The sequence below is a fragment of the Myotis brandtii genome, unplaced genomic scaffold (assembly GCF_000412655.1).
Source record: "Myotis brandtii unplaced genomic scaffold, ASM41265v1 scaffold767, whole genome shotgun sequence".
Taxonomy (NCBI): domain Eukaryota; kingdom Metazoa; phylum Chordata; class Mammalia; order Chiroptera; family Vespertilionidae; genus Myotis; species Myotis brandtii.
In genome coordinates this window covers 53,833-76,555 of record NW_005371065.1, presented here as the reverse complement: position 1 = coordinate 76,555, position 22,723 = coordinate 53,833, and the positions used below count along the sequence as shown (strand labels likewise).

The window sequence follows — 22,723 nt, the reverse complement described above, 5'->3', positions numbered from 1 at the left end:
GTTTTTTTTTAAACTATAGTCCGGCCCTCCAACGGTCTGAGGGACAGTGAACTGGCCCCCTGTTTAAAAAGTTTGAGGACCCCTGATATAGAGCTTTCTATAAAGTAGACTTTGATGTAAAAATGTGTAATCATATATCCCACCATTTATTTAACCTTAAAAGGATTATTAAGAACTATTATCCCATCTTAAAGATGAGGAAACGAAGCACTGAGAGGTGAAAGAACCTGCCCAAGGTCAGGCAGCTGGCAGGCATTAGTGCCAACCAACCTGTCTCCAAAGCTTATACTCTCAGCCATTATACTTTATTTTCTCAAGGAGTGTATGTATTTGTATTTTAAATAGATGTTAATAAATGCCCCCATACTGGTATCCTAACTTATTCTCTCACCAGCTTGACTGTACTTTTGGCCTATAGATTCATCAAACTTGGAGGATTTTTTTATTTAGTTATTGGTGAAAAATGGAATCCCAATGTGGTATTAACTTGCATTTCTCTTATAACACCCTGAGGTTGGATATATTTCCATATGCTTAAAAACCATAGGTATTAACTTTTCTGTGAGTTATCTTTTCAGATCTTGTGTATTTTTATACTGGAGTACTGGTCTCCTTATTGATTTATAGGAGCTCTTTAGATATTTGAGATATTAGTGAATTGTCTGTGATATAAGTTTGAAATATCTTCCCTAGCTTGTTCTTTACATTTTGATTTTCATATGCTTTCTTCCTGTAGCAGTTTTTGATATTTTTGTAGTCAAATTTATCAATCTTCTACAGATTCTAGATTTCAAATAATGTTAAGATAATAGGAGAATTTTCCCATTTTTAATAGTTTTTTATGGTTTACTTTTTTAAAATTAAAAAAGATCCACTTAGAATTTATCTTGTTAAATGATATGAGGTATGGATCCAACTTTATTTTTCTCCAGGTGGCTTATCCAGTTGTCGTTTTTTTGAACAACCTTTGATTTCCTCATGATTTGAGATATGCCTTTATCAAATCACAGTTTCAGATCTTACATTCCCATATGAAACTTGGTTCTCTTTCTAAATTTTCTATTCTTTTCTTCCATTTTTCTATCCGTATATGTATGAAATAATACCTTAATATTTAATTATTTAGGCGTTATGCTATACTATACTATCTAGTAGGGCTATTTTCTCTTATGATGACTCTTAATTCCAGAGCTTTCTTTATTATTCATGCCAGTGTTTCTTATGAACTTCATAATCAGCCTTTCAAATTTTATTTTAAAAAATAATTATTGATATTTTTATTGGGATGTTAACTTTTTAGATTTACTTTCAGATCTTCCTGAATACAATACACTACTTATGACCCTTAGGTCTGATGCAGCCTGGCCTGGTGCTGGCAACAACACAGTGTATTAAAAAGCTCAGTGTTTGTTTGTGTGCATGGTAATTGAGATTTTTGTATTCATTCAGTTAACAGTAGATGTTATGTATCCTCTCACTGTTCCTACTTGTAAGACATTTGTCATCTCTTTCAAAGAAATTAGAAGGGGAAACAGGTCGTTCTAACGTGAAAAACTTCCAGGAGGATGCTGCTGTAATTGAAAACAACAGCCTCCAATCCTGCCCCCAACTCCATCCCTCCTGCCTCCAATCAAAGGACATCCATCACCAATGCGTAGTGCCTGCGACTTGCCCCACTTTGGCTTCAGGTCTGATAAATGCTTTATGTTCTTTATGCTCTACCCGTGGTCGGCAAATCGCGGCTCGCGAGCCACATGCGGCTCTTTGGCCCCTTGACTGTGGCTCTTCCACAAAATACCACGTGCGGGCGCGCACGTACAGTGCGATTGAAACTTCATGGCCCATGCACAGAAGTTGTTATTTTGTGGAAGAGCCACAGTCAAGGGGCCAAAGAGCCGCATGTGGCTCTCAAACCGCGGTTTGCCGAGCCGAAGTTTGCCTACCACTGCCCCTTGCTACTTATAGAAATGCACTCTTGCTTCATGCCAGACCTGCTGAAAAGTCTGTATTTCAAGAAGACCCTGAGGGAGGTCATAGCACCTTCAAGTGTGTAAAGCAAAAGATTCGTGGTTCCCAAAGTGTGGGCCTGACAGCAGAAGTGGCATGATATAGAACAGTGGTTCCCAACCTTTTTTTTGGCCATGCCCCACCTAAGCATCTCTATAATCCTGATGCCTGCCCCCCGGTGACATACCATTCTTATCATTCAAAAAGTGAAGTCCTATTCATGTGGAGGAAGCCTAAAAGGCCATTAACTTGGTCTAAACAAGCTTCCAAAGAACATGGCATTAAAGAGGAGAAAAATGAAAGAACGAAAGGACAGTTGAAGTACTGAGGAAGGAATCACTAAGAAATTGTTAAAATAATAATAATAATATGAAGTGATATGAAAAAATAGCAAATAAAGTTTTAAAACATAAAATAGAAAACTGAAATCATAAATTCACAATATAATATTTATACTGTATATGAGGCCCCTAGAACCATAAGAAATGCAAAAAATTCACTGTTAATAACTCATTCTCAAGTTGCCCCCCTTAAAAGTCAAATTGCCCCCCATGTGGGGCCTGTGCCCACGTTGGGAACCACTGCTCTAGAGCCATGTAGCAAATTCAAACTCTTGGGCCCGACCCTCACCCTCCTGAGGCAGCAGGCGTGGGTTCCGCCCAGGAGTCTGGTCTGAGCAGCCCTCCAGATGCTTCTCCTGGTGCGAGTGACCGAGGCCCACGCTCCAGGTCAGGGATGCGGTACTGGCCAGCCACTGGGACCACCTAGGGAGCTCTGACATCCCCATGCGTAGAGGGCACCCTAATAAATTACATCCGAATCTCAGGGCTGCAGGCCAAGGAGTCAGTATTTTTAGTTTTCCAGATGATTCCAATGTGAAGGCCAGGGTTAGGGCCTCTGCTCTGCCTTGAACAATGCTTCTCACACCTGGCTCATCAGAATCGCCTGAGGGTCTTCTTTAAAAAGTACTGATGTGGCCCTAGCCTAGAGCATCAGCCTGTGGACTGAAGGGTCTGGATTCGATTCCAGTCAGGGGCACATCCCCAGGTTGTGGGCTCGATCACCAGCGTGGGGTGTGCAGGAGTCAGCTGATTGGTGATTCTCTGTCATCATTGATGTTTCTATCTCTCTCTCCCTATCCCTTCCTCTCTGAAACCAATAAAGATATATCTGAACAATAAAGATTTAATTTTAAATAAATAAATTAATTAATTAGATTTTTTAAAAAAGAATCAACCAAAAAAAAAAAGTGTGGTTTCTCGGGGAATTCTAATATCCAGCTGGGACTTCAAATTACTGCTCTAGAAAGACTGTTTCCCCACGCAAACCTCAAGTCACACGAAGGGAATGAAGTTTGGATGTAAGGGAAGAGAGGCATTTTTCAATTCCCATCTATTTACTGAGTCTGTGCAGTGCGTTAGGCTGGCTACTATGAAGATTAAAAATAAGTGCAAAGCATAGTTCCTGCCCATAAGAGAATATATAACCTGTATCGGCAGAAAAGACCACACATTTCACATATAAATAATTATTTAAAAGTAATATATTCCATGCTATTGACTATAACATAATTTTAAAAGTTACATATATCATTATATCACTGTTAGGTCAAACTAATTTTTATTGTTTTTAAAAGAATGGGAGTAAAGATGAAAGGAATATATGTTAGAAATGATTATGAAACAATTTTGAATACAATTAGCAATCAGCCCTTAGATATTTGAACCTGCAAAAAGCAAGGACAAGGTCAACGGCCAAAGAATAATTCATGAGCTCAAAGACGGAGCAAGCCTAAGATGCTTAGAGTCTCCTCCTTGGCAAATACAATTAGCAATCAGCCCTTAGATATTTGAACCTGGAAAAAGCAACGGACAAGGTCAATGGCCAAAGAATAATTCATGAGCTCAAAGACGGAACAAGCCTAAGATGCTTAGAGTCTCCTAATGAAAACTGTGCTGTGGAATCACCCACAATCAACTCAGCCCAACAGTGCTTAGTAAATGAAATGGTTTGCAAAGAACTCATATGCATATATGCATAACCCTTGGACACAGACAATAACCACTAAAATAATTAGCAATGAACAGTGCTTAGTAAATGAAATGGTTTGCAAAGAACTCTTATGCATACATGCATAACCCTTGGACACAGACAATAACCATAAAATAATTAGCAATTAAGATATCAGCAATTAAAGAGCTTATAATAAACATTTTCTCTTTTATCATTAGAAATATAACTATTAATTTTGGCCTGACTATTGGCCTCCCCTTCTATACTGGCTTCTTTTGAGAACACATTCAGAAACAATGAAACATATCCTAGTCTGGGAGAAATAACTAGGTTTAAACATTTTTCACATATATTGGACTATAAAATGTATTTCTAAGTTTAAATGAGCAGTCAAAATTCAAACTTTCATGTATGTTTTATGAAACAAAAAAGTACATTAAACATCTAAAACTGGCTCAAAACGTTGAAAACTCTATTTGAATTCAGCTACTTGTTTTGATAATTCAGCTAAATATACCACACCCACTCCTTTAGTTTATTATTAGGTACAAAGGCAAGGATGTGACATATGCTTTAAGACTATAAAAGGAGGGTTTTTTTTTCTTTCTTTAAATGTGAGGATCTAATTGGCTGTATTCAGTGATTCATGAGTTGGGCAGATCCATCTAGCAACTGAAAGGTGCTCCCTTAAAAGAAATTTCTGAATCAAGAAAATAATCACAAATGTTCATCCCATCTCTCTTGTTCCATCAGGAAGTACAGGTTAAAATAGGTTACAGCACCTTCAATGATACCAACTTCGATCTGGAGGCCTAAGGGAACCTCCATTTAATGTAATAACTTCTTCATATTTGAAAATGACCCGCAATAGAAGATGATGAATTTCAAGCTGTTCCCCCAATAAGGGTGGTGGATACACCAATCCAGCCATACTCTTTTCTTACATCCACAGACATATTCAATAGGAGGTGGGCTGATATGATCTATCTGTGTGCCCATCAGATAAAATTAAGTTTACTGGCTTCAGCCTGAGAAAGACAAGTATCACATGATCTCACGTACATGTGGATGAACGAAATGGATCCAGAGACTCGGAAGCCTGGGACAGACTGACGAGCCTCAGGGAAAGGGGGAGTGGGGAGTGGGAAGAGATTGACCAAAGAACTTATATGCATATATGCATTACCCCTGGATACGGACAGTAATTCCGTGAAGGCCTTGGGGGTGGGGGTGGGAGTGGGGTAGAAGGGGTCAGTGGAGCAAAAAAAGGGGGACATCTGTAATACTCAACAATAAAGATACATTTTTTAAAAAGTTTACTGGCTTCAATAGATTTTAAATCCATTATCTGGGATAGAATTACCTTCAAAATGGTCAGATGAGAAAAGGGGGACATTTATCATTGTTCTATCTTTATAGATGGGGAGACTAAGGTTTAATGATAAAGGGCGGTGTTGTGGTTCTCTGTGGGGGTTAGAGAGGCTGTATCTGCCACCTTCCCATGACCACCCAACAGTGTCAGCTCTGACTGAGTCACTTCTGGATGTGAATGTGTCTTGCCATCCAATGTGCTGAGGGCAGGGAGCAGGGTTGAAACCCGGGGCTATGGCGGAAACCAAGGCAACTGACATGGAGTCAAATCTTTGTCAATTTCATCTCCTGGAGCATGCGTTTAAAAACTCTATGGGCCCTTGAATGAAAACATTTTGGAGATAATAATAGAATTACATCAATTACAGAACTATAACCATTCATGACTTTTATTTTGCTCTTAGGAATTTGTGGAATAATTTCCTTCATTCTGCAAAGAGGGGCAAGGTGTAGGGCATTTGACTTCCTGAGCTAGGTGTTCATAGTGACATCACTATCCCAGAGAAGTGCTATCCAGCCATTTCAAACAAAGGAGATTCCAGTTTAGTGTTTCAGATGACATTTAAAGTAGCTGCTACGTACCTGTTCTGTGTGACTTTCCTCCCTTTTTTTATTGTGAAGTTGAAGATAAGAGTCCACTTTAGGAGTGGGGAATCCCAAAGTCAGCTTGTTTTTTTCCACAAAATATTGTTTGGACTTCCTTCGCCGAGGGCCCCGTGATCTTGGCCAGAAGACCTCATTGTGTGAACTTGAACTCTGCACGTACTGAGAGAGGTTGCTGGACGTCTCCGCCAGGTCCCTGTCGCTCAGCCCCGAGATCCGGGTGCTGTGATGGGCACCATGATCAGAGTTTGGGCTTAAAAACTCACTACCAAGTAGGGAGGCTTCGCTCTGTGGGCTCCTGTCCTGCGGGCCGTGCCCCGCCGAGGGTCCCGTGGAAGTCTCCGAGGGGAAGAGCGGACCCCGAGCCAGCTCGTCTGCAGACCCGTCCGCAGACTCCGGCGATGCTTCCATAGTCAGCACGTGCCCTTCCTCTCTCTTACTCCTCCAGTTTGGGTCATAGCGGAGATCTGAGTATTTGTCTTCTTTGGACTGTTGGCTGCCCAAAGCAGAAAGAAATGTCAAGTATTTGATCAAGATAAATTTACTCATTATATTTAGTTGATCATTTAATTTGAAATCAATCTCAACCTTTCTCCTATAATTTTCCTTTTACGATTGACATGGTAAAGACCTATCTCGGGCTCAAATTAGGCCTACACACCACACATAAGGGCAAAAAGGTCTTCACTCTCCCGGTTGATTAAAACAGGGAATGAAAACAGGACAGTTAATCTCAAAAGGCCAGGAAGCAACTGAGAGACCAGCCAGTGCCTGTGGCTCAGGCCCCTCTTACTGTGCTCCCCGGGGGGATTTCCTGCAGATGCAGTTGACCTCACGCTCTGGTGGGTCAGATACGCATTTGGCTACTTATCCAGGGAGGGAATGTGGTCGTTACCTGGACATCTCTCTCCATCTGCTCCCTTTTGGGGCAAAGCAAGATTTACCCCAACTGAACTCCTACACAGATTCATTCTCTGGTCAATGACTTTACTTTTTAAAAAATTGATTTCAGAGAGGAAGGGAAGAACCAAGATGGCGGCGTAAGGTACAGACCTGTGCATGCTGCCTCCCACAACAACATCGAGACTACCGACTATAAAACAAACAGTTATCATTCAGAACCATGGGAAAGCTGGCCCAGTGGAAGCTCTACAACTGGAAGGAAAGTAAGAAGAGCATTGAGACTGAGTAGGTTGTGCAGAAGCTCCAAGAACGGAGGTACGGAGTCGCGTGCCAGGGGATGCAGACTCTCAAATCCACTGAACTTGTTTGGGGCGGGATCCTGAGGTCCCAGACCCCTACAGGGAGAGGCGGGATGGCCTTGCAACGGGCCAGAGAGCGAGAGTGACTTTCTCGCGGAGCTGCTCGCTGGCACTCGGGGCCGCAAGACGCGGAGTCGCGGAGACGTGGAGTCGCAGAGATGCCATTGCCCCTTGCTCTGCCCTGGTGATTCCCGGGGACCCCGCCCTACTCAATTTACATCCCCACCCAAGCTGTGCTAGTGGCACAAAGAGAACCACCAGCGCTTTTGCAGCCCAGCCCAGCAGAATGCAGATTTCAACTCCTCGCATACATAAGGGACACACTCAAGAAGCAGAATCAGGTTCGGAGGAAGCTGGAGCCAGACCTGGATGGGCTGGCGACATGGAACCGCTGTACCAGCAAACGCACAGGCAGGCCCACCAGATCCAGTAACACATGGGATGCTGGGAGACGGCAGACAGGCAGTCTGTGCACTTGGTAGAAAACGAAATCCAAGCAAGCATACCAGATATTCAGCCACCAGGAACGCCTGGAGATTTTGTGCAGCAAGGAGCCGCCCAACAAAGGACAGAATGCGAGAGGCTGGGACGGCCCCAGTGAGATTGGGACGGCCCCGCTGAGGCTGTGATGGCCCCGTGAGGCTGAGACAGCACTGGTGAGACTGAGACGGCCCCTGGCAAGCTGAGAAAAATACCACATGAACTCACTCATTTATGGATAATAAGGACCATTATAGACTGATGAACAAAAATGGATACAGAGGCAGAGCAGCATTGAGCAGAATGTCAAACTACAGTGGGAAGCCTGGGGAGGGTTGGGAGGGTAGGAGATCAACCAAAGGACTTATATGCATGCATATGAGAATAACTAATGGACATAAGACACTGGGGGGTGGAGGAAGCTGGGGGAATGTCAAGGGGGAGGGGGAAGGAGACATGTGTAATACTCTTTGTAATACTTTAAGAAATAAAAAAAAATAAAAAAAATTAAAAAAAAAGAGAGGAAGGGAGAGGGGGAGAGAGATACAAACATCAATGATGAGAGAGAATCACTGATAGACTGCCTCCTGCACACCCCCTCTGGGGATCGAGCCTGAAACCCGGGCAGGTACCCTGGCTGGGAATCGAACCGTGACCTCCTGGTTCATAGGTTGACGCTCAACCACTGAGCCACACTGGCCAGGCCAATGATTTTACTTTTCAGTGCACATTGTGTTGGTAGAGTTTATCGAATGAACTACATACAGAAAGAGCCCCAATCCCTGGAATCAGAAGGCGACTCACTGAAAAGCCCTTGGCCCACACTCACTGGTTGTCAGCTCTAAGCACAGAAACCTCAGCAGACAGGGCAGCCCTGTTTGAATAAAAGGGTCAACAGATGTCCTGGCTGAGGGAAGTGACCTTGAGGGAAGTCCATACCAGTCTTCTCTGTTCCCCAGGGCAATCTCAATGTATAAAGCACCTCCAAGTCTTACCCAAGAGAGAAAAAGAACGCTGGTAACACGGCATGTTTAATGGGCTCTTTGATCTTCAAAAGCTAAATGGGAGAGATTTCCCTTCCTGAGTTCAGTAGATGCAATTCTCTAATCAAAAAGGAAATGGAAATCAGCCAGGCTTTTCTGCTATTGATGCTCCCGTTTACGGAGGACGTGATTTGATGCTGGGTAAACAAACCGACGGTGCCCCTGATGCTAACTGACTCTCCTTACTGTGCACCGAGATTCTTTGATTTGATGTAAAGCAGAAAGGAGAACAAGCCAGAATCCCAGGTCTTGCTAACTTGCCACTTTGACTTTTTTCGCTCACCTATTAAGATGGAAGAGCTCTGGGCACGGGCTGCTCTTCCTTTGCCATCGAGGGAAGAGAAGTGACGTTCTCCTCCAGCCAAGCGCCCGAGTGACCACGGCTCTCGCCTCTCAGGCCACCAGGCATCAAACTGTGCGACTCGCCCTCGCTGGGCACCACGATGTCCCCTATCTCCGGGAGGTTTCCCCTGCGATGTCCCCGTGACCCGAACTCACGGTAGTTTTGGGCGCTGCCACTCGCCTGTGCTAAGGGTCCTGGGTAGGTACTAGGGGATGGAGGGGCCCAGCAGGGCCCAGCGGACGTGGGATAGGACAGACTGGGGTTAAGTTCTGGGTCTGTCCACCCGCGGGCAGAGCATGTCACTCCGAGCCAGCTTCCCTCACCTGTGAGCAGGGATGCACCACATTTATTCTGTTTATTGCTCAGGACGGCATCAGGATCAAAACGGGACATTACGTCTAAGTTACTCCTCTGTGTTTGTGCTCCTTTCCCGTTGCCCTGTGAGGACCCGTCTCCTCGCCCAGTCAGGCTGGGGCACCAGGACTGAGGTTCCCCTCCCTTGCCTGCCCTGACACTCGCCTGTGCTGTAAGCGGAAGAGTAAGTGTTCCTTCTCGATGTAGCATTAAGTATTTATTTCTTTAAAAGCCAATGGTAGTAAATTAGGATCTAAATGTGCAGAAGTGTCTGGCATGGACCAAATTAGTGACTGGCTTAGGGCTTGTCTGGCACTCAGTTACCTGCAGGGGCCCCTGTGTGGCTGAGGTGGGAAAGGATAAGGAGCCTCGGCTCTGCCGTCAGGTAAACACAGAGAGAGACCGTGTTCTAGTGAAGACGGCGCTGTCTCGCCACATCCATCTGTGTTGAAAGGAAAGTGAATTTCATCTCCTCCTTGATTTGCTTGACGCAGCCGAATGTACTCATCCATTTGCTCACTGAGTGATTCTACAGCTATTTCCCGAGTGCTCATGGGGGGCGGGGGGTACAACCAAGGAGACAACCATTCACAGAGAGCGAGGGAGCCCTGATGAGGGCCTGGGCCTCAGGCCTCGGGCCTCAGGCCTCGGCCTCGGGCGGGCGTGGCATCCAACCCCCTGGAAGGCCAGGGGGCTTTCTGAAGGAAGTGGTGGCTCAGCTGAGGCCTGAGGCTCAGAAGGGCCAGGCTGAGGGAGCTGCCTGTGAAAGGCAGGAGGGGAAGGCAAGCATGGCACTCCCCAAGGACAAGCCCTGCCTGGCGGAGGGCGGCGGAGGAGGAAGGGCGAGGGGCAGACTCAGAATCAAGGAGCGGTGAGGTCCTGAAGGGTGTTGTAAACTCCGCGAGGAGTGTGGCTTAACCAAGCTCCTATGAGAATTTGATCAGCAATAATGCCATAGAGAGCAAAGTGGTAGGAACCCAGATACTTCTGAGAGCAAAGTGCTGAGTGTTTGGCAGGCATTATCCACAGAGGCTGGGAGGGTTTTCTGGGGTGTTTGGAACGTTCTGGAACAGGCACTCCTTTGCACTGTTTGAAGCAGGAGTTGGCAACCTTTCAAAGTGGCAGGTCTTGTGGGGATCACTGCCTGCTACGTAGTCCTGGGTAGGATGCGGTGCTGGCTGAACTGGGGGGACAACATATACTATGGCATGCCGACCTAGGGAATGCTTCTAGCGAATCTCTAGTTTTTCCTTAGAACAACCCTATGAGGGAGGTGCTATTATCATCCCTATTTAATAGATCAAGAAACTGAGGCTTACAGAGCTCGTGTAACTCTTACAAGGTCGCAGAGCTAACAAGTGGAGGGGCTAGGACAGTGGTCGGCAAACTCATTAGTCAACAGAGCCAAATATCAACAGTACGATTGAAATTTCTTTTGAGAGCCAAATTTTTTAAACTTAAACTATATAGGTAGGTACATTGTTATTAACTTAATTAGGGTACTCCTAAGGCTTAGGAAGAGCCACACTCAAGGGGCCAAAGAGCCGCATGTGGCTCGCGAGCCGCAGTTTGCTGACCACGGGGCTAGGACATAGTCCTGGCAGTCTGTCCCAGGACCCGGCTCCGTGTCCATTCAGTTGCCCTTTATCAGGCAGCTGTTCCCATAGGCGGTGGTGAAGCACACGTTGTCCACAGGCCTGCCTCATGTAAGCTAGCGAGCTCACTCGTCAGTCACTTGGCCAGTCAACAAATATGACTGAACGGCTCCCCAGGTGCTGGCACTGAAGACTGAGTGGTGAGCAAAACATACGCAGGCTGATGGACCTTCCCTGCCAGTGGGGAAGATAGGCTTGTTATACCAACTGTGATAATCAACTAACAAGTTAGAAATGTAAAGAGATATAGGGCATTATGGGTATTTAAAATAGGAGGACATATCACTGAAAATGTGTTAACTTCTTATTTCCAGATTCACTTGCTAGAAGATATCACAAAGTTCATTCCAACACCCTTGTTCTAGGATCCTATTATAAACTCATAAGAGACTCAATAACTGAGGAGTGTCTACTATTACAAAAATTAGCCCTGGCTCGTTTTGCTCAGTGGATAGAGTGTTGGCCTGGGGACCAAAGGGTCCCGGGTTTGATTCTGGAAAATGGTACATGCCTGGGTTGCAGGCTGATCCCCAGTGGGGGGCGTGCAGGAGGCAGCCAATCAATGATTCCCTATCATCATTGATGTTTCTATCTCTCTCTCCCTCTCCCTTTCTCTCCGAAATCAATAAAAATATATTTTTTAAAAATTAGGTAGTCTTCAGTGATTGACGGGAATGACTTCCTGACTTCCATTGCTGCAGTAATACTAAAAAACTGGCTCCCAGATTGGTCATCATATTTAACCAGCACCAGTGGAGAGTGGAATAATGTCTACAGCCACGGTTCTAGACCTTCCTCAGTCTCATGGAATCTCCATGGTGCTTTGCTTCTCTGAATAGTCATCTGGAGAGTTTGGGTTCTGAGAAATGGGATAGCAGAGTGTCTAAGGATGAGGGTCCTGGAACCCACTGCCTGGCTCGTGCCTGGTGCTCCCAGGACTGAGTCATGTGGGCACATTAATGTCTCTGTGGCTCAGCTTCCTCATCAACAAAATGGAATGGGTAATAACAGCACCTACCTCACGGTGTGGCTGAGCGGATTAAACAAGTTTATATAGAGAGGGTGTCCCAAAAAACGTATACATACATTTTAAGTAATTATAAAGGCAGTGTTTATTAAAATACTAGAGGACTGGTGCACGAAAATTCGTGCACTCTGGGGGGTGGGTCCCTCAGCCCGGCCTGCACCCTCTTGCAGTCCAGGACCCTCGAGGGATTAAGCCACAGTCGGACATCCTTAGCGCTGTGGAGGAGGCGGGAGAGGCTCCCACCACCACCACTGTGCTCGCAGCAGTCAGCCCAGCTTGTAGCTGAGCAGAGCTCCCCCTGTGGGAGCGCACTCACCACAAGGGGGCAGCTCCTGTGTTGAGCATCTGCCCCCTGGTGATCAGTGTGCATCATAGCGACCGGTTGTTCCTGGTGGTTCCGCCATTAGGGTCAATTTGCATATTACCCTGTTCTTATATAGAGCATTTCATTTTCAAAATTGAGCTATCAGCTATTAAATTGTATACACATTTTCTGGGACACCCTGCATACATTTAGCGCTATGCCCTTCACACAGAGTGAGCGTCCATAGGACGAGCTCTGAAAGCCGCCAGTGAGGCTCCCTGCTGTGGGTGTCCGGGCTCCATCCCGTTGCCATGACATGACCTTGCTGCGCGTCGTGCTTCCTGCTGGTGCCCGCACTGGGCTCCTCTCTCCCCAGGGCTTGTTATCCCCAGGCACACAGTGGCCTCCTGAGGCACTAAGTGCACCTTAGAGGCTGAAAAGTCAGCACATCTGTGCAAATCCAATTGTTTGCCATGACCTAGGCATCCTGAGCATCCGTTTGAACTGTGACTGAGGAAATGAGATTAAGGAAGGCCAGTGTTTCCACATGATGAAATACCTAAAGAACTGCTGGAAAACGAAGAGGGGGTACACTGGCAGAGGACATCACTTCAGACTTCAGAAACAGCTCTGCGTTCTAGCCTCAGCAATGTCCATTCTGAAAGGCCCAGAGAAGCAACATCACACACGACAGGGAAGACCGAGGTCTTATGGGCCCTAGAAAATGCAGACGTTGTGACACAATCAGACAACATGAATGGCTTTGGCTAAGAAAAGTGCATTTGAACCAACTGCTGGAAGAGATATCCTTCCAGATAGAATCTGAACATGTGGCTCTTAAAAGCACAGTGATCACACTGCACCACTCGCCCCTACAGTGACTACCCTGCCACATCCCCTCCGTCCCCTTTCTGGATGGAAATCGTATGTTGAGACAAATGGGAGGTTATGCTTTGCCAAACCACGAGCGTGGAAGCTGTGACACTTTACAGAAGCAAACTGATGGCTGAGTCTGAAGAGCCCATTGTCCTGGGCTTGTGTGCGAAGCAGCTCAATTGTGTCTGTGGCCAGGTCAACGCGGGGGCAAAGTGAGCGTGAAGCGCTCCTTCACCAGCGGCATCCGCACGCAGCGCACACCCTTCCCCGGTGACAAACGCACTGCAGGACAATGAGGATGACGCTCCTTTGTTACCACTCAGGCCCCAGGTGCCAGGTGCCCCTTCAGGCGCCGGGGTGGGAGATGGGTGGGAGGCCGGAGGCAGTCCCGGGAGCATGTGCCAGGGTATCTGCTGGCCCTAATGGACTCTATTTGGTAACTGACTGTGACAACTTCAAACAAAATAAAATAAAATCTCCATTTAATGAAGAGCCTCATCTTCAGCACAGTATTCAATCAAAAAAATCACTAAAATCAGAGCATATTTCTAGCACAATTAACATCCTTCGTGCACATAATAAAATATTCAATAACTGGCCACTTTGCCTGTTGAGGAGGTGAATAAAAGCATTGCTGCTAATCATTGAGCAGTTATTTATTTGCTACTTTATTTTAAGTAGCCGGTTAAATTGAAACTGCACATGTTATTATTGATTGAGGTTTAATTTAATCCTTTTAAACAGAACAATTATTGCCAATTTATATGCCATTAAATCTTTCATGCATATGAACAGCAAATTCAATTTTTATTTAAGTGTAAAGTTTTTAATGGCTCTTTAAGAACTATAAAATTGGCAATTGTTTCCAAGGATTTCTGAATTGTATGCTCATCTTAATCTTTTATCAACAGCTTTTAAGTAAATAAAAACCCCAAAGGACTAAAAAAAATCACTGTTGCAAGTACGAAATAAAATGGCTCCTCAAATACACTGGAATGCTTTGGGAAGATTATCTACAACCCAGAAAATTTCATTTACTATAGGCACTATTCTGCCAAAAAACAACAACATTTTAATAGAAAAAGGGGTGGTTTAATGAACCGAAGGCCAACGACTGTCTACAGAAACACACTAAACTAGAGGGGCTGGGCTGTTATCTAGTGGATGCTATTTACAGCAAATATATAATTTGGATAATTCCAACTGAAGTCCTTTCTTTTCTTTGACAACAAATTTATGGCTGCAAAATAATGAGATATTGGCCCCCAATCATTAGAATTGTTAGTAACAGCCTTGACTCAAGGACAGTCTGTGAGTTACATGAAAACAAATGGTCTAAGAGGGCATGGTAGGGCTGCAATGCCAACGTCTAGCACCTCCCTTCTATCAAGTGTGTCTTTTGTGGAGCAGGGACTGCCTCCCGGAGGACCTGCTGGGACTCACCCGGTGGGAGTCCCCAGGGGCTCCAGGAGGGCGGCTTCTGCGCTTCCCATTCTCTAGAGATGCGGGCCAAGAGTCGGGACGCATTGGGAACACTTCCGGGTGTTACACTTTCTCCAGGCAGGATTTCCTGTATTTTCAATGGCAGATATGCACGGCTTTGGGGTTTCAAGGGAGCTGTGATGTCCTGGGACACGCAGGCCTGACCTCTGGGTCCAGCCTCTGCCACTGACTGAGCTGTGGGAACCTGGGGGAGGCGTTGGCCGCTCCAGGCCTCGGCTCCTCCTTCTACATCAACGGGGACAGGCTGCGGAGCCCCAGCAGCTCTAAAACCCCCCACTCAGCCACAGGCTGGGCCTGGCGGGGAAGCCTGGCAATCGACAGTAAGTGTGGAGAAAAGCACTTGTTTTAAATTCAATTCATTGATGATTATAGTTATTAAAGCCTCTGTATCTTCAAACTTGTCACAGAGTAGAAATAAATGAAAACAGGGAAGGTCATGAACTAAACCATCCCTTTAGGAACTCGGCAACAACCTTCCGAATCCTCCTGATGAACGCACAGGCTTGCAGGTAACACATTAAAATCCTACTTGGGGAGGGTTCAGAGTCACTGTTGATTGGCTTATTTTAACCTGGTAATGCATCCCTGTGCGGAAACAAGCCAGAAAGGAACTGCTGGCCTCTGGGGACAGAGCCAGGAGTGGCTGTGGCTGCAGCCCTTCTGGCAGGGCCTCTGCCTTTAACAGACACACTCATCCCTGGCACAGCTCGGGCCCCTCCCCTCCACTCCTCTGCGCGATGGCACCGGGCCTGCTGGAGGTGGGGGGGAGGACCAGGCTTAGCCACTGCAGAACTTGCGAGCCAGTGAAGGCCCGTAAAACAAAAATGGCTACTACCTGTAACCAAAAGTCACGTTTCTGATATGATTCCCATGTGACCTGAATAAATAACTAAAATGCCAGTAGCTACCCCCGATACTGTGTGACACCCCTGGAAGACAGTGTCATGTGTATGCAGTGGTTAGCATTCCAGTCTACCTTAACGACAAGAGACATCAGCAGGGAGGAATCTTGCCAGAAACCGGAAGGAGTGAAAGCCGCCCCTGGAAACACAGGCGCCCCTGATGACACTAGAATACCAACCCTCCCCGCGAGGCCGCCTTACACTCCCTCCAGCACAGAAGCAACCTGGGCCTGTGCCCAGCTTCGATGCTCCCACTGTGCCGCACAGCAGCCCGGGCACTCAGAGGGGTGATGAAACGCCGAGTTCTGGTCTTTACCCAGATCCATTTTGGTTGTCCAGTATTGCTATTTAAGACCCAGAAACCATCACTCAGTACTGCACCTGATTCTTGATTATTAATCGGAAACAACACATATGGAAGCATTTGAGAGGGAAATTATATACCACCACCAAACAATAGAAATGCAGCTATGGCTGAGTCCCTTTCTTACTTTCAGACAATCCTGAATAGTCCATTTAATTTCTAATTCCTCATTGTGCCTCTCTCCGCCGGGCCATTTCTGGCACAAGGGGGCTTATTGACACACATGGGGGCTTCCTTGCAGGCTCTGGTCCCAGGTGGCCCGAGGAAGGCACCTGCAGACCTCAATGGATGGGAGCCTCTCTGTCTCCCAGGGGAGGGGAGGTGGGCAGGGCCTATGACCTCGCCACCCTACATAACCTATTAGTCATGTTCATTTGTTCTGCGGGCACCGGATCCTGTAAATATTGGTGACTTTAATGAAATTTGATTTTACATGCATCTGTACTCAGGCCTCGGTTTAGTCCACATTAAAATTGTTGTATCTTTAATATTTGTTAGGTAGTAACATTGAATCTTTCATTGATCACCTATCCAGTGACTTAGAGGCTCAGGCTCTGCCGCTGAGTCACTACCTACACTCGCTCATCTCCCAGCGCTTCAGTTCCTGTCTGCAAAACGGGGATAGCACCCCCAGGAGGCTCTTTTTAGGTGAATGAGAGAGTGTGTACAGAGCAAGCAGCTTTACAAATGGTAGCTAGTGCATTTGAGTGGTCCTGTGAACAGACTATATGCATATATACACACATGTGTAGGTGCTGTGCTGCTGCTCTCCGGTGTTTTCAAAGGTTTTACGAAGGTTCAGAAGGCCCAGGCGGGGGCAGGTCCTTCCTGACGCTCTAGGAATTACACTGATCTCTTTCTTCGTGACGTGAGGGTCACAGGCTGGGCCTGGAGTGGGCTTAAGGATTATCATGTGAAGATCCTCTCTCCACTCCTGATTCATTCACTGCAGTCAATGCAGCTCCAATTTCCATTAAGAAAAGTGTTTCCTCTAATCCATTTACATTGACCTGACTTTGGTGAGATGCAGGGAGTAATTGCTTTGAGGAGGTCCTAGTAACATCAAGACACAGAGGCAGGCTCAAGTGCTTGAGCAGGCAGCATTAAAAATGTTTCTAAAAGCTAGAAGAAAAAGGTTTTCCTTGGTTTTAAGGCAAGACTATGACTGATTTTTTGAACTACCAGTCCCAGAATGCCATCTACCTTACAGAAATGAAAGCGTACTTGAAATTATATTGAGAGTCTGATAGGAATTTGTCTACTTTATGGCTCAAAAACTCCCAGACCCAAGCAACAATACACCTGGGCAAGCTTCCCAGGACTTCAGTGAGGCAGAGAAAGGGGCCAGGAGCGAAACCCTCACATGAATAATATTTTTGAGGCATTATTTGGCCAAGTGCTGTAGTTCTGTTTTCCTTTGTAGTGGAAAACTGTCCTCAAATGTTCAAACTGTAACCCATTCTAACCCTGGGGATCATCACCTCTCATTAAACATCTCCATGGCAAGGCAACCTAAGGAAAATAGCGTTATTTAAGGAGCTCTGAATCAGAAGACCAAGGCCCTAACCATGATTTTTATTTTTGTAAATAAAAAATTTTGAAACTTATTGAGTGGGATTTACATGGTCCTTGGGTAAAGAGCAAGGTTAAAGCTGGGTCCCTGAGCATCGACTCCAACAGGAAAAAACTCATCTCTGGGGAAATGAGGTCACTTCCTGGGTCCTCGACTTGGTTTCTTCATCTTAAAAGCACAGGCAGATTGCTATGCCCTGCAAAGACCATCCCTTTCTGTAATGAAGTCGCCACCGTTTCTCACCCAAGAGACCACGACTCTCTTAGGGTGGAACTAAAAGGAAAACATGGCCTTGAGGTGGAAGAGGGCCTAGGGGACTAATGGGGATGGAAAAATAAAATAAAGAAAAACATGGCTTAAAGCACAGAGTCAGGCTGCCTGAGTTTTCCGCTCCACACTCACGAGATGTAAGACATGGGTATAACGTAGCCTTCTGAAGCTTCATCTACGACCTTTAAAACAGATCGTTATAGTGTCCGCCTGCCAGGGCCGCCACAGCATCAGGTGCGCGGACACAGGTAAGTGCAGGGCCCAGGACAAGCCCTCTAACGCCAGCTGGTGTTAGAACGTGGCAGGCACCGTGTCCACCTCCTGTCTCCAAGCCCTGCCAGTTCTTCCACTTATATGTGTATCTCTCCACTAACCACGAATTGTGGAGAAAAGACAGATGAATAAGGACTGCCAGGAAGAAGATGTACTGGTTATCTCTGAGGAGGAAAAAGAAAACTTTCCCTGCAGCACTGTATGCCTTTAAAAAGTATATTAGGGTTATAACACTTTTCTCTGTGCTGTTCTGTAGGTTAGAATTTTGTCAAATTTTTAAAAAAGCACGGGATCAACAGCCAAGCAACCAATACCCCTCCCAGCTCTATGATGTCAGACAAGTTAGCTCCCCTTTCCTTAGCTGTACAATGGGAGCAGGTGCGCAGGGTCACAGGGAAGAATTAAGTGAAGTTACTGATGAACCTACAGAAAAGATGCTGCTACTGTTAGAGTTGCCGTGGTGGTTGGATTTTACCACCTGGCAGTCTCTTTGTCCCTGTGTGCTTCTCCTAATGCAGAGCGTGCCAACTGCAGAACACTGCTCGCCCGCTGTCCACCCACTGCCCCCCAGGGAACCTGCACTCTCCCCGCACAGAGCACCGAGCACCAGGCTCAGATGGGGCTGCCGCCTTCCCAAGACACATGCCCTCAGCACCCGTCGTCCTGACAGCATTTATCACGTGTACTTTGAGGTCCTTAAGAAGCATATGAGCTTGATTCCACTCACTATTCCCAGAGGAAGACAGAGGATGGAAAGAAGGAAGGAAGGTGAGGAGCAGGCTCCATCGTCTTTCAGAAGAGCCCTCGCTGTGCCTGTCCCCGGCCGAGGGCCCTGTCGGTGGCGGAGCGGGTCTCACTCCTGGATGGCCCCCCCTCAGGCCCACTCAGCCCACTCGCCCTACACCGAGTGCGGATGCTCTGCCATCGAGCAGGGTCCCTGAGTGTGCCGCCCACATCACTCTAATTCTGTTCTTTCTTCTTTTTCTTTTTAAATCCTCACCCAAGGATATTTTTCCATTGATTTTTAGAGAGTGAAAGAGAGAGGGAAAGACAGAGAGAAACATCGATGTGAGAGAAACACATTGATTGGTTGCCTCCTACAAGAGTCCCTACCAGGGCCCAGGCCAGGGAGGAGCCTACAACTGAGGTACATATTATATATATTATATATATATAATTTTAGCGTCATGATAACGCTGTAAGGTAACCATTATTATTATCCCAGTGTTACTGATGGAGAAACTGAGGCACAGAGAGATTAAGTGGACTTAGCCAAAGCGATACAGGTGGTAAGTGGGAGAATTTGAACCGGATGTTCTATTGCAGACTCCATGCACTTCACCACCACACTAAAGCCTCTTTCTAATCAATACCTTTTAACTTCTATACTCTATCATATCATTTACATTTTCATTACAACAGAGTAATATTGCACACATTTATTTTTAGTTTTTGGTAGCATCTAGCATAAAGTTAGTGCTCCATCAATACTGATTATTAGAAATCGAATCTTTATATGATTCTATAAGCCCTGGGAGGTACATACCCCCCGAATATACTTTACTGACATTTATAGCAATCATGAGAGATAGGCTGGTTTAGTTAACAGGTGAGAAAAAGTGAGATGCGCCCTGGCCGGTTTGACTCAGTGGATAGAGCATCGGTCTGTAAACTGAAGGGTCCCGGGTTCAATTCCAGTCAAGGGCATCTGCCCAGGTTTCGGGCTCGATCCCCAGTAGGGGGCATGCAGGAGGCAGCCAATCAATGAGTCCCTCTCATCATTGCTGTTTCTATCTCTCTCTCCCTCTCCCTTCCTCTCTGAAATCAATAAAAATATATCTTTAAAAAAGGAAGAAAAAGTGAGATGCAAAAGAGTTAAGAGACTTATTCTAAATTGTACACTAAACAGCAGTGCCTGCCCTGAAGCAAGACCATCTGACTCCAAGGCGGCACTTCTCTGTACCAGCCTTTCTGGGTGTCTCCAGGGTGAGGCCACAGCAGGGATACGGACAGAAAATGAGGAGCATAAGAAAAGCAGATGGCTCTATGAATAGCTCCCTTGTCTTTTGCATATAACTTGCAACAATAAAAATGCAGTTATTGTTGCAGGTGATTGCCCCACTTATTTATGCGTTCATTGGTTGGTTCTTCTATGTGTCCTGACTGGGGATCGAACCCGCGACCTTGGTGAATGGTGAATCAGGACAATGTACTAACCAGCTGAGTTATCCGGCCAGGGCTCCTTGTCTTTTACATATTTTTTAATTAAAAGAAAAGAAAAGACTGTGGCCAAAGCCCGGGCCCCGCTGTCCTTAGATGCCTGGAGACCCATCTGACACTGCAGGGGGCTCCCTGTGAGCGCCCATCTCACCCTCACCCTCGCCGATGGTACCTGTAACTATTTAACAATACGCCTCGGAGACCCCAGCTGTCAACAAGCCGGTTCCTGACCTGCTGCCCGCACCCTTGTCCTGGGCACGGCTGTCCTTGCTGGCCGCCTGGGCCGCCTTCCTGCTGGCTTCCTCCTCTGTCTCACTCAGGCTGTCCCTGGGAGAGCTCTCCTCCAAGCTGTCCCGCTCCATGTCGCTGTCCTGGCTTCGCTCTCCACGCTCAGCCTGAGAGGCACTCTGGGGACTGAGGCTCTCTGAGTCGGCTTCCAGGGAATCTTTGGAAATCAGAGGTAAGTCTTCTTTCTGAAAAGGCGGTTCTGTGGCCTGGACCTTTAGGCTGGCACGATGCACAGGAGACTGAATAGAGAGCCTGGGAATTAGTTTACCGTGACTCATCCTGAAAAAATACAAAAATTACCAGGAAACTCTTGTTGACAGGCGCAGTACAAGTTGTGGCCGAATGTTTCCAGCTGTGGTTCACAAGAGTGTTACCTAAAATAATTATGTTTCTGTTACTCTGTGGCTACTAAAGTCTCTGTAATTCCCACGTTAATAAAACTGTAAACGAGGACAGGAGCTGTGTGACATGGCCCGAGGCTTCGGGGTGCACCCGCGCGCGAGGAAGGTCTGTTGGAGACGTTTCTCTCTCCAGGAGCACGTCTGAGGAAGAGGGCTACCCAGCGAGGGTCAAGGGCAGCTCAGGGTCTGGGCAGGCCACGCGGTAACGTGGACAGGACTTTGGTGCCTTATTTCAATACCCAGGGCACGGATATGAACGTTGTACTCATGGAGAGAGAAACAGGCCTGGGCTGCGGTGTGCACAGGAAGGGATGGGGGTGTTTCCACAGTCCTAACTGCCGGGAGGGAGGGAAGGAAGCTGGGGGGCCCTGGCCCACACTGGCGCCCTCATTGATACAGGCTGCTGATGATAGGCAGGTCTAACTAGGGGAGGTCAGTCATGGGATCCACCTCAGAGACTTCATTAGAAAAATGATTCAAACTCTTCACCACAAGTGTGGCAGCTGTGAATGCTGAGCAGTGCAGCCTGAGGCCGCCCTGGGAGTGCTGGGGGACGGGCCTGGATGGCGTCAAGAGTGTCATTCTCCGTGCACCCCTGTCTCACAGGCCGTTAGACCCTGAGACACTCTGGGAAGGTGCTTTGAGTTCACAGCAAACTGAAGGAGCGGGTTTGGAGTGGGCTGTTGGGCACATCTCCACCTCGCACTTCTCGGCTGGCTTCGAGCTCACTGCCTGAGGCCACATGGGTCCTGTGGGTCCCGTAACAGGACCGTGGGCGTCAGGGAGCAGCTAAAGTTGTTTAAGGGCTGCTCTTGGTTTTGGCAGATCCTAATTTTAATTAAACACATGACCTTGTCCCTAGCGCTGCTTATGTTGATTTGTTGCTAAGGAACCTCATCTATTCCGTGGAGAAAAGCACCTAACAAAACAGACCAGGTCACACATTCACATGTGATTGTCTCACTGCGCAGACTGTTTGCTGTACTGAGTTTCTTATTTAAAATACATCTATTTCATTCCACTGTGTTATTGTAACACTGGTGAGCTGACTAACTGTTGCTCTTTTGGGATATTTTTACAAAGCAGCGAAAGCTTCCAAAAACTGGAAGCTTTAAAACACCAGTGCTACTCTAAGACTTCAAGTCACTGTACTTGGGATCTTAAAGAAAAAGATTAAAATAATCACTACATTTCAATTTGGAAATGCTCCTTCATGAAATTATTCTCTCCACTTTCCCTTCTTTTCTTAAATGAGATAGATTAGTGTCTCTTGGAGTGAATCAATAAAAAATGTCCATAGAAGACAGTCCTTTGTTAATGGATTAGTGAAGTTTGGGAGGGCATGAAGGAGGCAAAGCCAGAAGCCGCCTGCGGAGGTCCTCACCCAGCTGAGGCTGGTGGGGGACTGGCGGGAGGGGCGGTCACTGTAAGGGTTTCCCACCCAAGTGTCTGACCCCGAGGCAGACAAGCAGAGCACTCATGCCCCGCAGATCCTGGGCCCTGGGCACCGCCAGCTCCGGACCCACCGCGGGTCCAGCCCACGGGCGGGGCCGGGAGTCCTGGTGGGAAGGAACCTGCTTGCCCGCCGTGA

At 46.7% G+C, this 22,723-nt stretch overlaps 1 protein-coding gene across 2 annotated transcripts in view; it reads right to left on the bottom strand.

Annotated features, from left to right (window-relative positions):
- LOC102256269 (chromosome unknown open reading frame, human C11orf63) overlaps positions 1 to 21,101 on the bottom strand; it is a 105,743-nt gene extending 84,642 nt beyond the window's left edge. For both annotated transcript variants that reach the window (XM_014530726.1, XM_014530727.1), the window contains exons 1-2: positions 20,675 to 21,101; positions 5,974 to 6,490 (exon numbers count right to left, since the gene is read on the bottom strand). In XM_014530726.1, coding sequence (XP_014386212.1) covers positions 5,974 to 6,490; positions 20,675 to 21,009 — 852 coding nt within the window. In that variant the 5' untranslated portion in view covers positions 21,010 to 21,101. The remainder of the gene's footprint in view (positions 1 to 5,973; positions 6,491 to 20,674) is intronic.
- Positions 21,102 to 22,723: the final 1,622 nt, after the last annotated feature.